Source organism: Mobula birostris, chromosome 23, assembly GCF_030028105.1.
Source record: "Mobula birostris isolate sMobBir1 chromosome 23, sMobBir1.hap1, whole genome shotgun sequence".
Classification (NCBI taxonomy): domain Eukaryota; kingdom Metazoa; phylum Chordata; class Chondrichthyes; order Myliobatiformes; family Myliobatidae; genus Mobula; species Mobula birostris.
Genome location: NC_092392.1, coordinates 29,499,444 through 29,515,471, shown reverse-complemented (window position 1 = coordinate 29,515,471; position 16,028 = coordinate 29,499,444). Strand labels below are relative to the sequence as shown.

The 16,028-nt window shown below is 42.3% G+C and overlaps 1 protein-coding gene across 1 annotated transcript in view; it reads left to right on the top strand.

Annotated features, from left to right (window-relative positions):
- Positions 1-16,028, top strand: part of tmem243b (transmembrane protein 243, mitochondrial b) — a 44,044-nt gene that overhangs the window by 17,616 nt on the left and 10,400 nt on the right. The window contains exon 2 of the mRNA XM_072241749.1: positions 3,115-3,340. Within this exon, the coding sequence (XP_072097850.1) occupies positions 3,263-3,340 (78 nt within the window). The 5' untranslated portion in view covers positions 3,115-3,262. The remainder of the gene's footprint in view (positions 1-3,114; positions 3,341-16,028) is intronic.

Here is a 16,028-nt window from a genome sequence, read left to right as displayed (position 1 = left end):
GGAACAGATGTAGGGGAGAAGGAAGAAAAAGATGATAGTAAAATTGTTTGCACCATTAGTGATAAACAGAGAGTAAGAGATGGAGATTTTCTTAAATGCATTTATTTTAATGCTAGGAGCATTGTAAGAAAGGTGGATGAGCTTAGAGCATGGATTGATACCTGGAAATATGATGTGGTAGCTATTAGTGAAACATGGTTGCAGAAGGGGTGTGATTGGCAACTAAATATTCCTGGATTTCGTTGCTTCAGGTGTGATAGAATCGGAGGGATAAGAGAGGGAGGTGTTGCATTGCTTGTCAGAGAAAATATTACAGCGGTACACTGGCAGGATAGATTAGAGGGCTCGTCTAGGGAGGCTATTTGGGTGGAATTGAGGAATGGGAAAGATGTAGTAACACTTATAGGGGTGCATTATAGACCACCTAATGGGGAGTGAGAATTGGAGGAACAAATTTGTAAGGAGATAGCAGATATTTGTAGTAAGCACAAGGTTGTGATTGTGGGAGATTTTAATTTTCCACACATAGACTGGGAAGTCGATACTGTAAAAGGGCTGGATGGTTTGGAGTTTGTAAAATGTGCGCAGGATAGTTTTTTGCAACAATACATAAAGGTACCGACTAGAGAAGGAGCAGTGTTGGATCTCCTGTTAGGGAATGAGATAAGTCAGGTGACGGAGGTATGTGTTGGGGCACACTTCGGGTCCAGTGATCACAATGCTATTAGTTTCAATATAATTATGGAGGAGGATAGGTCTGGACTCAGGGTTGAGATTTTTGATTGGAGAAAGGCTAACTTTGAGGAGATGTGAAAGGATTTAGAAGGAATGGATTGGGACAATTTGTTTTATGGGAAGGGTGTAATAGCGAAATGGAGGTCATTTAAAGGTGAAATTTTGAGGGTACAGAATCTTTATGTTCCTGTTAGGTTGAAAGGAAAGGTTAAAAGTTTGAGAGAGCCACGGTTTTCAAGGGATATTGGAAACTTGGTTCGGAAAAAGAGAGATATCTACAATAAATATAGGCAGCATGGAGTAAATGAGGTGCTGGAGGAATATAAAGAATGTAAAAAGAATCTTAAGAAAGAAACTAGAAAAGCTAAAAGAAGATACGAGGTTGCTTTGGCAAGTAAGGTGAAAATAAATCCGAAGGATTTCGGCAGTTGTATTAATAGCAAAAGGATAGTGAGGGATAAAATTGGTCCCTTGGAGAATCAGAGTGGACAGCTATGTGTGGAGCCAAAAGAGAAGGGGGAGATTTTGAACAATTTCTTTTGTTCAGTATTCACTAAGGAGAAGGATATTGAATTGTGTAAGGTAAGGGAAACAAGCAGGGAAGTTATGAAAGCTATGATGATTAAAGAAGAGGAAGTACTGGGGCTTTTAAGGAATATAAAAGTGGATAAGTCTCCGGGTCCTGACAGGATATTCCCTAAGACCTTGAGGGAAGTTAGTGTAGAAATAGCAGGGGCTCTGACAGAAATATTTCAAATGTCATTAGAAACTGGGATGGTGCCAGAGGATTGGCGTATTGCTCTTGTTGTTCCATTGTTTAAAAAGGTTCTAAGAGTAAACCTAGCAATTATTGGCCTGTAAGTTTGGCGTCAGTGGTGGGTAAATTAATGGAAAGTATTCTTAGAGATGGTATATATAAGTATCTGGATAGACAGGGTCTGATTACGAACAGTGAACATGGATTTGTGCGTGGAAGATCATGTTTGACAAATCTTACTGAATTTTTTGAAGAAGTTACTAGGAAAGTTGACGAGGGTAAAGCGGTGGATGTTGTCTATATGGACTTCAACAAGGCCTTTGACAAGGTTCCACCCAGAAGGTTAGTTAGGAAGGTTCAATCGTTAGGTATTAATATTGAAATAGTAAAATGGATTCAGCAGTGGCTGGATGGGAGATGCCAGAGAGTACTGGTGGATAACTGTTTGTCAGGTTGGAGGCCAGTGACTAGTGGTGTGTGTCAGGGATCTGTACTGGGTCCAGTGTTGTTTGTCATATACATTAATGATCTGGATGATGGGGTGATAAATTGGATCAGTAAGTATGCAGATGATACTAAGATAGGTGGTGTTATGGGTAATGAAGCAGATTTTCAAAGCTTGCAGAGAGATTAGGCCAGTTAGAAGAGTGGGCTGAAAGATGGCAGATGGAGTTTAATGCTGAAAAATGTGAGGTGCTACATTTTGGTAGGACTAATCAAAATAGGACATACATGGTAAATGGTAGGGCATTGAAGAATGCAGTAGAACAGAGGAATCTAGGAATAATGGTGCATGGTTCCCTGAGGGGAGAATCTCATGTGGGTAAGGTGGTGAAGAAAGCTTTTGGTATGCTGGCCTTTATAAATCAGAGCATTGAGTATAGGAGTTAGGATGTAATGTTAAAATTGTACAAGGCATTGGTAAGGCCAAATTTGGAGTATTGTGTACAGTTCTGGTCACTAAATTATGGGAAAGATGTCAACAAAATAGAGTACAGAGAAGATTTACTAGAATGTTGCCTGGGTTTCATCACCTAAGTTACAGAGAAAGGTTGAACAAGTTGGGTCTTTATTCTTTGGAGTGTAGAAGGTTGAGGGGGGACTTGATAGAGATATTTAAAATTATGAGGGGGATAGATAGAGTTGACATGGATAGGCTTTTTCCATTGAGAGTAGGGGAGATTCAAACAAGAGGACATGAGTTGAGAGTTAAAGGGCAAAAGTTTAGGGGTAACATGAGGGGGAACTTCTTTACTCAGAGAGTGGTGGCTGTGTGGAATGAGCTTCCAGTAGAAGAGATAGAGATATTGTCATTTAAAGAAAAATTGGATAGGTGTATGGACAGGAAAGGAATTTATGGGCTGAGTGCAGGTCGGTGGGACTAGGTGAGAGTTAAGCGTTCGGCATGGACTAGAAGGGCCAAGGTGGCCTGTTTCCGTGCTGTAATTGTTATATGATTATTTATGAGCTTGATGGTTTATTAGATAATTATTTTTCTTGCTGTAGTAGTGTATACTCTTGGGAGCCAGTCCATTCATCAGTGGGAACTATTTCTTGGGACAAGTGAAGCAAATTGGTAGCATTAAGGTGGATTCATTCTAACTGTCTTGTTTACATTTCAGAGTCGTTCACCATGAAAGCGAAGAGGAAATATCTCCACTGAAGTGCTTTTCATCAGAAGTGAATAGATTTACCACAATGTGGTCGGGATAACTTACAGAGAGCTTGCAAGATTTTGCTCTGCATGAAAGTGTATTGTGTAAAGTTGCAATGGATGAATATGCCACACGGACATATGGCACAAGTGCACAAGACAACAGGCCCTTATTTGGGGAGACGTCGGCAAGGGTAAGAGCTTATAAAAGGCACTAATTAATTGAGAGTTCTGATCTCTTAAGTCCAGAGCTCAATTTGAACATAGGCCAATTTTAATTTAGTTTCAGCTGAGTCACTGAAGCTCAGGAAATTATTTATTTCTACCTTGTGTTTAAGTGCGTGTCTTAAGTCTGGATTGAAATAATTGAATTGTCGTAAGTGAAAAGTGGGTTAATGAAGGTGAAATTTGACAAATGACTGGAGTATCCCTTTGCATATAATGTGTAATTAATTTATATTTCACTTTGTTTGCAGTCCCTGCAGTGTGGTGCAATAACTTGTTATCTTTTATTTGTACTTTTTTTTTCAGAACCAGGCTCACAGCCGTGTTGATTCTCGATTTGACTGGTTTTTAGCCTTGTTATATACCACTGATTTACTGAAACATCAAGTCCTAGTAGATCTACTGAATAGAACCAGCCATTTTAAGGGAGCTGAATTTGTATATTTATTTTTAGATTGTGAAACTAATTGCAAAGACCTAAAATTTACAGTTATATTTAACAGGGAATTGTATAATGAAAGAAAAATGCATTATTGTAATCTTTCTCATTGAAAGAAATCTTTTATTTGAGACTTTGTCAAGTATCATAGAACAATTATAAATTGTGAGAAAAAGTACTTTGAATTCGTAGTTCATTTTGATCTTAAAAACACAAATGCTATTAATGTATCAAGGGATGGGAAGGAGAGAGATCGTCAGTAAAGTAAAACGCCTGGGGGGGGGGAGTAAATGAGCATGTTCAAAAATTCATGAAATTTGGCGGTAATGGTGCTTCCAATTCCCTTGATTATGACTTGAAGATTCAGCATCGAAAAGAAAACGAGGAGGGAAGGAACTGCATTAGGTTGCACTGATATTGAGTTGTGGTAAATTAGTGAGTCAATTCCTGTGCTAAAATGTTTGATTTCACAATCCTATTTAATATATTTTCTTATTCATCAGTTTTCATATCAATTATAATGTCTTTTCCAAGCTGAAACTATCTCTTATTGCATGCTCTCTGATCTAAGAAAGGATGTGCTGATTGGAGAGGCACCAAAGGAGGTTCACAAGAGTGATCCTGGAAATGACAGGGTTAGCGTATCAGGAGTATTTGATGGCTCTGGGCCTGCACTCATTGGATTTTAGAAGAATTGGGGATCTCATTGAAACCTGCCGAATATTGAAAGGCTTGCATAGCGTAGACATGGAGAGGATATTTCCATTAGTGGGGGAATCTAGGACCAGAGGGTGGTGAATCTGTTGAATTGATTGGCGCGGACTGCTGTGGAGGCCAAGTCATTGGGCCTATTCAAAGCGGAGGTTGATAGGTTCTTGATTAGTAAGGCATCAAAGACTATGCGGAGAAGGCAGGAGAATGGGGTAATAAATCAGCCATGATAGAATGGCAGAGCAGACTCTGGGTCCTTGTTGGCTGTAGCATTGATGTGGACAATATGCTAATGTACATTGGGAATTGCTTTAAGGACAAAAACATATTCAGATTTGGATTTATTTATCACTCGTACATTGAAATGCATTATTTGTGTGGTTGGACCAGGACAATAGCTAAGGTGCATTGAGTATTGATTTTTGGACAAAGCAGTGAAGTGAGTAAATGCTTCATTCTCAGGTTGGTGGGGTGGGAGACTGGCAGGGTTTGTGCTTCACCTACTACATTTCACAGTCTTCCGATGATTTGGGTGAGGGAACGGTTTGCTGCTGACATTAACGCAGAGGGTTTGAGAGTCTGCAGAGGGATTTTGGAGGGAATGCTGGGGGTGGAGTTGTGGTGAGGGAGAGAACTGACAGATGGAATATGTAGTACACAAAACAGAAGTGGATTTTGGTTCCTCATCCGGTTACAGCAGGCTTCTGTTTTTGGGAACTTTTCATAACCTCAGTGTTCGCAATTGGAAATGTGGTCACAAACTGAGTTACCACGTGGCAGGAGATGCCTCTAGCAATGCCACAGCCCGCAAATCCATTTTACCCATCCCCTAGACTGTCACTGTCTGTATGGGCTGTATATTAGTCAAGTACTTGTAAGCTGGAGAGGACGGACCTGTCTGTGTTGGAGTGCTGGAAGTGACCTTGGCGTAGTTGTATACCAAGAACTTTCAAGGAATATCCAACTCATGTTCTCAGTGTTACTTATTTATTTGCAGAGTTTGTCTTTTGCACATTGGTTATTTGTCAAATCACAAACAAGAGAAAATCTCCTGATGCTGGAAATCCAAGCAACACAAAAGATGCTGGAGGAATTCAGCAGGCCAGGCAGCATCTATGGAAAAGAATATAGTTGATGTTTTGGGCTGAGACCCTTCATCGGCAAGTCCTGATGAAAGGTCTCGGCCCAAAGTATCAACTATAGTATTTTACATAGATGCTGTCTGGCCTGCTGAGTTCCTCCAGCATTTTGTGTGTGTTGCTTAGTTATTTGTCAGTTCTTTGTAGTTTTTCATTGATTCTATTGTATTTCAAAGTTCAAAGTAAATTTATTATCAAGGTACATCTATGTCACCATATACAAGCCTGAGATTGATTTTCTTGTAGGCATACTCAATAAATCTGTAGAATAACCATTATAGAATCAATGAAAGACCACACTAGGGTGTCCAGCCAGTGCAAAGACAGCAAACTGCAAATCCAGAAAGAAAGACAAAATAATAAATATTGTGAACAATAAATTTCATAGTTTTACTGGTGAATGTCTGCAAGAAAATGAATCTCCAGGTAATAGTGACATTAATGCACTTCGCTAATAAATTAACTTTGATACGAGTCACTGCAGTCTGACATGAAAATAGCAATAATTGATAAAAGGGGGCAAATAGTGTGTCAGCCTTCTATATGAGAAGATTTGATGGCGGCAGGTCGACTTTGGTAGGGCATAGACTGGTATATTGTGTAAAATTTTGAGCACCTTGCTAAAGAAAGGGTTTTTTAAAAGAAAGATTTGCTTTATTTGTCATGTGTATGTCGAAACATAATGAAATGTGTTGCTGCGCACCAGCATCCCATAGTCATAGTCATACTTTATTGATCCCGGGGGAAATTGGTTTTCGTTACAGTTGCACCATAAATAATAAATAGTAATAGAACCATAAATAGTTAAATAGTAATATGTAAATTATGCCAGTAAATTATGAAATAAGTCCAGGACCAGCCTATTGGCTCAGGATGTCTGACCCTCCAAGGGAGGAGTTGTAAAGTTTGATGGCCACAGGCTGGAATGACTTCCTATGACGCTCTGTGTTGCATCTCGGTGGAATGAGTCTCTGGCTGAATGTACTCCTGTGCCCACCCAGTACATTATGTAGTGGATGGGAGACATTGACCAAGATGGCATGCAACTTGGACAGCATCCTCTTTTCAGATACCACTGTGAGAGAGTCCAGTTCCATCCCCACAACATCACTGGCCTTACGTATGAGTTTGTTGATTCTGTTGGTGTCTGCCACCCTCAGCCTGCTGCCCCAGCACACAACAGCAAACATGATAGCACTGGCCACCACAGACTCGTGGAACATCCTCAGCATCGTCTGGCAGATTTTAAAGGACCTCAGTCTCCTCAGGAAATAGAGACGGCTCTGTCCCTTCTTGTAGACAGCCTTAGTGTTCTTTAACCAGTCCAGTTTATTGTCAGTTCGTATCCCCAGGTATTCGTAATCCTCCACCATGCCCACACTGACCCCCTGGATGGAAACAGGGGTCACCGGTACCTTAGCTCTCCTCAGGTCTACCACCAGCTCCTTAGTCTTTTTCACATTAAGCTGCAGATAATTCTGCTCACACCATGTGACCATGTCACCACCGTCTGGTGCCAACATAGCATGCCCATAACCTACTCAAACTAGCCTGTATATCTTTAGAATGTGGCAGGAGGCCATAGTACCCAGGGGAAGGTCACGGGGAGGGTGTACAAACTCCTTATAGACTGCATGGGAATTGAACCCAATTGCAATCACTAGTGTTGGAAAACGTTAAGCCAACAGCTTTGCTACAATGCTACCCTGTGGATGTACAGTACTGTGCAAAAGTCTTAGATGCACATAGCCAGGGTGCCTAAGGCTTTTGCATAGTACTATATTTGTAAATGTGAACTAGAGAGCAAATTTGTAAATCTGGCGGGAGCAAAGGATGTTGGGAATGATGATGGTGCACCACGGAAGGGGTGTGAGACAGATGGCAGAGAAGTGCCTGGCGTGTGGTGCGGGAGCAGACACACCCGGCCCTGAGACACCAGGCAAGGTCACTGGATTCCAAACAATTAGCTTATTCATTACAGAATGTCTCTGGTGCTTCCCACTCCTTCCCCCTCTCCCTTCCCCTTTTCCAACCATGATTCCCCTCTCCATACCCCCTTCCCACTCTCATTCCACAATAGTACCATCAAGTTACTACAGTATATATATGTGTGTGTATGTATATATGCACACGCACACACACGCACTTCCCTACCCCAGAGTGCTTGTGGAGCCTTGGTCACTGAAAATGCAAATCGATAGATTTTAGAATTTTAAGGTTTTTGCTAGATTTTATTTATTTTGTGTGTCAATTGAAGCAATGTGGTCTTGTCAGAATGAGCCAGCATTGAATGTGTTCAGCAGAGATATCAGTCGTCATTGTCATCATCATTGTGTCGTGTTGTATGATGTGGGCGATTATGGTCTATAACCGCGACTATTCTTGGCAAATTCTACAGAAGAGGTTTGCCATTGCCGCCTTCTGGGCAGTGTCTTTAAAAATAAAATGAGTGACCCCGGCCATTATCAGTACTCTTTAGAGATTCTCTGCCTGGCATCTATGGTCACATAACCAGGACGCGTGATATACCCTTGCTGCTTATACGACCATCCACCACTTGCTCTGATGGCTTCACCTGACCCTGATCAGGAGGCTAAGCAGGTGCTACATCTTGCCCAAGGGTGTCCTGCAGGCTAGTGGAGAGAAGGAGCGCCTTACACCTCCTTTGGTAGAGACGTATCTCCACTTTGCCAGGCAGACATTAGCGTCAGGTTTGCCATCACTGTTTCGTGTCAGCAGTACAGTACAATCGTAAAAATCCTCTAAATTGCAATAAAAATAGATAGTGCAAAATAGGAATAGTGAGGCAGTGTTCATGAGATGGCTGTCAGAAATAGGATGTTGGAGGGGAATTAGATAGGCACATGGATGATAGAAAAATGGAGAGCTATGTCGGCTATCTTAGATTGATCTTGAAGTAGAATAAAGGTTGGCAGAACATCGTGGACCAAAGGAACTGAACTGTTCTGTCCAATGTTGTACATTACATTGTATCCTGAAAATCGAAACGGACCAGCGCTACTTCACGCTGCACTGTTTGCAGCATGTTCCACAGAGAGCCACGTGCATCGCTTGCATTGGTGTGAATTTTAATGGACGGTGGGCTGGAGATAAGGCTCTACCAAAGGAGATGTAAGGTGCATCTTCCCTCTGCTAGCCTGTAGGCCACCCTTGGGCAAGGTGTAGCACCTGCTTAGCCCCCTGATCAGGGTCACGTGAAGCCATGGGAGATGCATGTGGTCCCTTGGAAAACGTACAGACTCCTAACAGACAGAGGTGGAAATTGAACCCCAATCGGTGATCATTGATGCTATAAAACATTATGCAAATAGTAATAATTCTGTTATGCTATTGTTGATGATCATAATGTGTCTGGCTGCTCAAAGCATGATAATATCACAGCTGCTGGGCGTCAGGAATCCCTTGGTACTGAAATTTGTGCATCGTGGAGAGGGGTAATCCAAGGTACAGAGGTTGCTCACTGTCTCAAAGTTCAAAGTAAAATTATCCAAGTACATATATGTCATCAAATATTACTCTGAGTTATTTTCTTGCAGACATTCGCTGTAGAATAGGGAAGTACTATAGAGTCAATGCAAAACACAAAGACCGACAAGCATCCAATGTGCAAAAGACAAACTGCAAATACGATAAAGAAACAAATAATAAACAAATAATACTGAGAACTTGAATTGTAGAGTCCTTGAAAGTGAGTCCATAGATTGTGTTCAGTGTTGAGGTGAGTGAAGTTATCCACACTGATTCATGAGTCTGATGGTTAAAAGGTAATAACTGTTCCAGAGCCTGGTGGTGTGGGCTTAAGGCTCCTATACCAGCTTCTTTGCAGTGAAAAGAGAGCTGGCCTGGATGTTAAGTGTACTTGATGGATGCTGTTTTCTTATGTCATCACTTTTTTTTAGATGTACTGAATGGTGGGGAGGGCTTTTCCTATGATGGACTGGCTGTGTCCACCACCTTTTGTAGACTTTTCTGTTTGTGGATACTGGTGTTTCCATACCAGGCCATGATGCAAGCTCTCCACTGTACACCTATAGGAGTCTGTCATAATATTAGATGGCATGCTGAATCTGTGCAAACTCTAAGAAAGTAGAGGTGCTGTTGTGCTCTTTGAAATGGCACTTATGTACTGGTCCCAGGAACTTAAAGCTACTGACCCTCTCAATCTTTGATACCCTGATGAGGACAGGCTCATGGGCCGCGGACTTCGTCCTCCTGTATTGAATAATGAGCTCTTTGGTCTTGCTGACGTTGAGTTAGAGGTTGTTGTTGTGGGAGCATTCAGCCAGATTTTCAATCTCCCTCCTATATGCTGATTTGTCACCACCTTTGATTGGGCCTGTCAGCAAATTTGAATACAGTATTAGAATTTGCCTCAAAGTAATAATTGTAAAGCGAGTAGGGCAGGGGTCGAAGCACACAGTCTTGTGGTGCACCTGTGCCAATGGAGATCATGGAGGAGATGTTGCTGTTGTGGGGGAATATTGCTTTCCTACCATTTACGAATTCTGAACGTGGATGTTAGCTGGGAGAACACATTAACAATCCTGTGATACTTTCTTTCATGCATACAGAAAGGTGCTGGAAAAGGGCTGCTAACATTATGAAGGACCCCACCCACCCTGCTCATGGACTGTTTGTCCCACTGTCAGGGGAGAGGCTGCGTAACATCCATGCCTGGACCACCATGCTCAAAGACAGTTACTTTCCCTAAGCAGTAAGGCTGATCAACACCTCCACTCACTAACCCACCCTCCACACCCCCAATCACCACTACTTTATCATTCCCTGTCAGTCGAAGTCACCTCATGTACAGACACTCCAGTGCCTAGCGTCACTTTATGGACATTCAATCAATATATCTATATAAGCTATGTTATGTAATTGTATTGTGTTTTTATTATTGTGTTCTTTATCTCTTCAGTTTTTTTTGTGCTGCATCAGATATGGAGCAACAATTATTTTGTTCTCCTTTACACTTGTGTACAATCTAGAATCTCCTCTTCCCTGCTCCCATCGATACAAAAGCCTGAAAGCACATACACTGTACCACCTTCTGACCCACTGTTATGAGACTTGAGACAATGGACTCTTGATCTTGCAGTCTGCCTTGTCATGGCCCTTGCACTTTTTCTACCTGCACTGCACTTTCTCTGTAACTGTTGCACTTTATTCTGCATTCTGTTGTTGCTTTACCTTGTTCTATCTCAATACACTGTGTAATGAGCTGATCTGTATGCATGGGTGCAAACAGTTTTTCACTATACCTCAAAGTTCAAAGTAAATTTATTATCATAGTACACATGTCACCATATACCACCCTGAGATTCATTTCCTTGCGGACATACTCAATAAATCCACAGAATAATAACCATACCAGAATCAATGTAAAGAACGCCCAACTAGGCAGGTCAACAAATGTGCAAAAGACAACAAATTATTCAAATACAAAAGGAGGAAAAAGTAATAAATAAGCAATAAATATGGAGAACATAAGATGAAGAGTCCTTGAGTGAGAGTCCGATAGTTTGGGAGCATTTCAGTGATAGGCAAGTGAAATTATCCCCTTTGGTTCAAGAGCCTGATGGTAGAGTGGTAATAACTGTTCCTGAACCTGGTGGTCCTGGCGTGGATGTTACATAGCCTTCACCCTGATGGGAGTCAGTAAACTGTTCCTGAACCTGGAGCCTGGGGCTCCTGTAGCACCTTCCTGACTTCAGCAGTGAGAAGAGAGCATGGCCTGGGTGCTGGGGGTCCCTGATGTCGGATGCTGCTTTCCTGTGAAAGCACTCTGTGTAGATGTGCTCAATGGTGAGGAGGGCTTTACCCGTGATGGGCTGGGCCGTATCCATTACTTTTTATAGGGTTTTCCACTCAATATAAGTTCAACCTCTGTATATTTTGACAATAATAAACCAATCTACGTCAGCATGTTCTACGCAAGTAAAATGATATTAAAATGCAAAGTGATAAGACACAATCTAACACAACCTCTGAATAATCTGTCCTCACAGTTAAAATGTTGAAAGCTGTTTCTGATACTTATCTTAAAAATATCAACTGCACCTTCATTGTGATTTTCTAATTCTTGATATTTCAGAATGGTTTTCTGAAACCCAGTACACTTTGAATTATCTGTTATGACGCAGAAATTCCAGCCATACAGAATGCTGGATGGAAACAGATAAGCTGCAGCATCTGTTTAGATGGCACCTTCAGCAAAGTAAACGTACGGAGTGGATTCAAATGAATATTGTCAAACAAATCATGACGTTAAGGCAGGTGATCAGGGGTTTTGGTTGTGTGATGAGCAGCAAAGGCTTATTTATTGAAAGAATTTGAGTTTTGAGGTGGTGAGCAAATTCTTAAAATGGCAGATGTTGTTAGAAATCTAAACCCAGAATTGAAACCTGAATTAGTGTGAGGCAGTCAGTTGGAATCTTGAGGCTGCACTGCCATTCAGTGTTGGCTGATTTGATTGTGACTCTGCCAGTCATTCTCAGCCCCCTTTCATCCTCTTGCTTAGCAAGAGTCCATCTTCTGCTGTAAATAGTCAAAGGCTCTATGTATACTGTGCAACCAGTCACCATGACCCTGGGAGAACAATAACACTGTTTCTTGACTTAAATGGGCACCCTATCTGTTTTAAACAATGATTCTAGCATGGAACGTTCCAAAGTTGGTTTAACCTGCACACTGTGATTTTAGAACATAGAGTAGTATAGGACGCCACGGTAGCTTGGGGTGTCAGTTCATTTCCAGTGTCTGTAAGTTGTAGCTTCTTCGTGTGACCTCATGGGTTTTCTCCAGGTGCTCCAGTTTCCTCTCTCATTCCAAAGATGTACCGATTAGTAGGTTAATTGGTTATTGTAAATTGTCCCGGGACTAAGCTAAGGTTATATTGGTGTGTTGCTAGGTGACACTGATCATTAGGCTGGAAAGTCCTGTTAAACGCTGTATCTCTGAGTAAATAAAATACAGGCCCTTTGGCTCACATTGTTTTGTCGACCTTATAACCCGCTGTAGGATCAGTCAAGCTGTACCCTCCTACATATCCCTCCATTTTTCTATCATCTATCTGGCAATCTGAGTCTTAAAAGTCCCAAATGTATCGGCCCCTACAAACACCCCTGGCAGTGCACTTCATGCACCCACCATTCTCTGTGTAAGAAAAAAAAATCCTTGCCTGTGACATCCCCCTCCCCATAGTTTACTCCAATCTCCTTAAAATCATCCCCCCTCGTATTAGCCATTTGCACCCTGTGAAAGCATCTCTGGCTGACCACTATGTATGCCACTTATCATGTTGTACACCTCTATCAAGTTACCTCTCCTTCACTGCCTTGGCTTGCTCAACCTTTCCTCATAAGACATGCTCTCTAATCCAGGATGCATTTTGATGGACTTGTGACTGTCAACAAACGTTTTTCCCCAGCTGAAATTATTTACTGATTTGTCCGGTCTTGTAAGGTTGAGGCATCACATCTAAATGACAGCTGTGCAGAAGTGTTGAATTGCATAATGGCTGGGGATTCACTGGTAGCGGACAGTGAACAGATGATTGAGGTTTGATAGCCAGCTATACATCTGAGCAAGATCCTATCTGTGGCGAAAAGAGACTCCAGATGCTGTAATCTGGAGCATATATACAAACTACTCAGCAGGCCAAGAAGCATCTGTGGAGGCAGAGACGTTCCAAGTTTAGACCTTGCCTCGGAGTGCTTTTAAATTTTGTTTTATTTTAGAAATGTGGCGTGGAACAGGCCCTTCCAGCCCACCAATTTAATCCTAGTTTAATCACAGGACAATTTACAGTGAAGACTTCTGTCTTTAGACTGTGGGAGGAAACTGGAGCACCAGGAGGAAGCCCACATGCACATGAGAAGAATGTATTGAATTTCAATGCCCCAAGCTGTAATATCATCACGCTACCGCTAGGCTACCATGGCTCCTCGTACATGAGGATGGATTCAGAATTGGCTTGCCTGAAGAAGGCAGAGGGTCGTGGTGGAGGAAGTACATTCAGATTGGAGGGTTGTGACTAGTGGTGTCCCACAAGGATCGGTTCTGGGACCTCTACTTTTCGTGAATTTTATTAACGACCTGGATGTGGGGGTAGAAGGGTGGGTTGGCAAGTTTGCAGACAACACAAAGGTTGGTGGTGTTATAGATAGTGTAGAGGATTGTCGAAGATTGCAGAGAGACATTGATAGGATGCAGAAGTGGGCTGAGAAGTGGCAGATGGAGTTCAACCCAGAGAAGTGTGAGGTGGTACACTTTGGAAGGACAAACTCCAAGGCAGAGTACAAAGTAAATGGCACGATACTTGGTAGTGTGGAGGAGCAGAGGGATCTTGGGGTACATGTCCACAGATCCCTGAAAGTTGCCTCACAGGTAGATAGGGTAGTTAAGAAAGCTTATGGGGTGTTAGCTTTCATAATTCGAGGGATAGAGTTTAAGAGCCGTGAGGTAATGATGCAGCTCTATAAAACTCTGGTTAGGCCACACTTGGAGTACTGTGTCCAGTTCTGGTCACCTCACTATAGGAAGGATATGGAAGCATTGGAAAGGGTACAGAGGAGATTTACCAGGACGCTGCCTGGTTCAGAGAGAAGGGATTATGATCAGAGATTAGCAGAGCTAGGGCTTTGCTCTTTGGAGAGAAGGAGGATGAGAGGAGCCAGGATAGAGGTATACAAGATATTAAGAGGAATAAATAGAGTGAATAGTCAGCGCCTCTTCCCCAGGGCACCACTGCTCAATACAAGGGGACATGGCTTTAAGGTAAGGGGTGGGAAGTTCAAGGAGGATATTAGAGGAAGGTTTTTAACTCAGTGATTGATGCGTGGAATGCACTGCCTGAGTCCGTGGTGGAGGCAGATACACTAGTGAAGTTTAAGAAACTACTAGACAGGTATATGGAGGAATTTAAGGTGGGGGGTTATATGGGAGGCAGGGTTTGAGGATCGGCACAACAATGTGGGCTGAAGGGCCTGTACTGTTCTGTACTATTCTATGTCCTATGTTCTATAAGTACACCCTGGGTTTCCAGAATGGTATTGAGGGGAGCAAGCACAATTATAAAGACAACTGAACTGGGTCAGGGTGTCAATCCTAAATGTCACTGGACCTGGGGAAAACTTGCACGTTTCGCAGGAAGAATACACAATCCTTCTTGCAGAGTGCACTGGAATTGAAGTCTTAACTCCGGTGCCCATCATGCTAACCGCTATGCTACTGAGTGTAGAGGGGAGATGGCCAGTGTTAACTGGGAGGGGTGAGGCAGGGGCTGACAGGTGATGGGTAGAACAGGTGAGTAGGAGTTGTGATGGGCAGGAGGAGGAGCAGCTGGAAGGGTAATAAGTGGAACCAGATAGGGAGGGGTGAGGATTCCAGCTCTTGTCCTTTGATGCTGAGGTTGATCTTGATCAGTAACTTCCTTCTACAGTAGCATTTGAAAAACTGTCGACTGATTCTTCAGCAGGACAGATGAACAGTCTCGGCCCAACTGTTTATTCCTCTCCATAGATGTTGCCTGACTGCTGACTTCCGCCAGCATTTTGTGTGTGTTGCTCTGGATTTTCAGCATCCGCAGAGTCCTTATGCAGGATTCCCCAAAGCTTAATTTGCAGGTTGAGTTGGAGGTGAGGGAGGCAAATATGTTAGCATTCATTTTGAGAGGACTGGAATATAATATAAAAGCAAGGATCTAATGTTAAAGCACTGGTGAGGCCACATTTGGGAGTATTGAGAGTAGTTTTGGGCACCTTATCTAAGAAATGATGTGCTGATATTGGAGAGGGTTCAAAGGAGGTTCATGAGAATGATTCTAAGATTGAAAGGTTTATCATATGAGGAGTGTTTCATGGCTCTGGGCCTGTATTCACTGGAATTCAGAAGAATGAAGGATGACCTAATTGAAACCCCTCAAATGGTGAAAGGCTTTGATAGAGTGAATGTGGAGAGGATGCCTCCTGTGGTGAGGAATCTAAGATCAGAGGATGCAGCCTCAGAATAGAAGGATGTCCATTTAGAATGGAGATGAGGAGGAATTTCTTTAACCAGAGAGTGATGAATGTGTGTGGAATTCATTGTCACAGGTGGCTGTGGAAGCCAAGTCATTGAGTATAAATAAAGCAAAGGTTGATAGATTCTTAGTTAGTCAGAACATGAAGGGATATGGGGAGAAGACCAGGAGTTTGGGACTGAGAGGGGAAATGTGTCAGCCATGATGAAATGGTGGAGCAGACTCGATGGGCTAAATGGCCTAATTCTGCTCCTATATCTTATGGGCCCTATGTTTATTGACTGATGCTTTGTTATTGAGTGTTTTTAAATAATTAAGAAAAA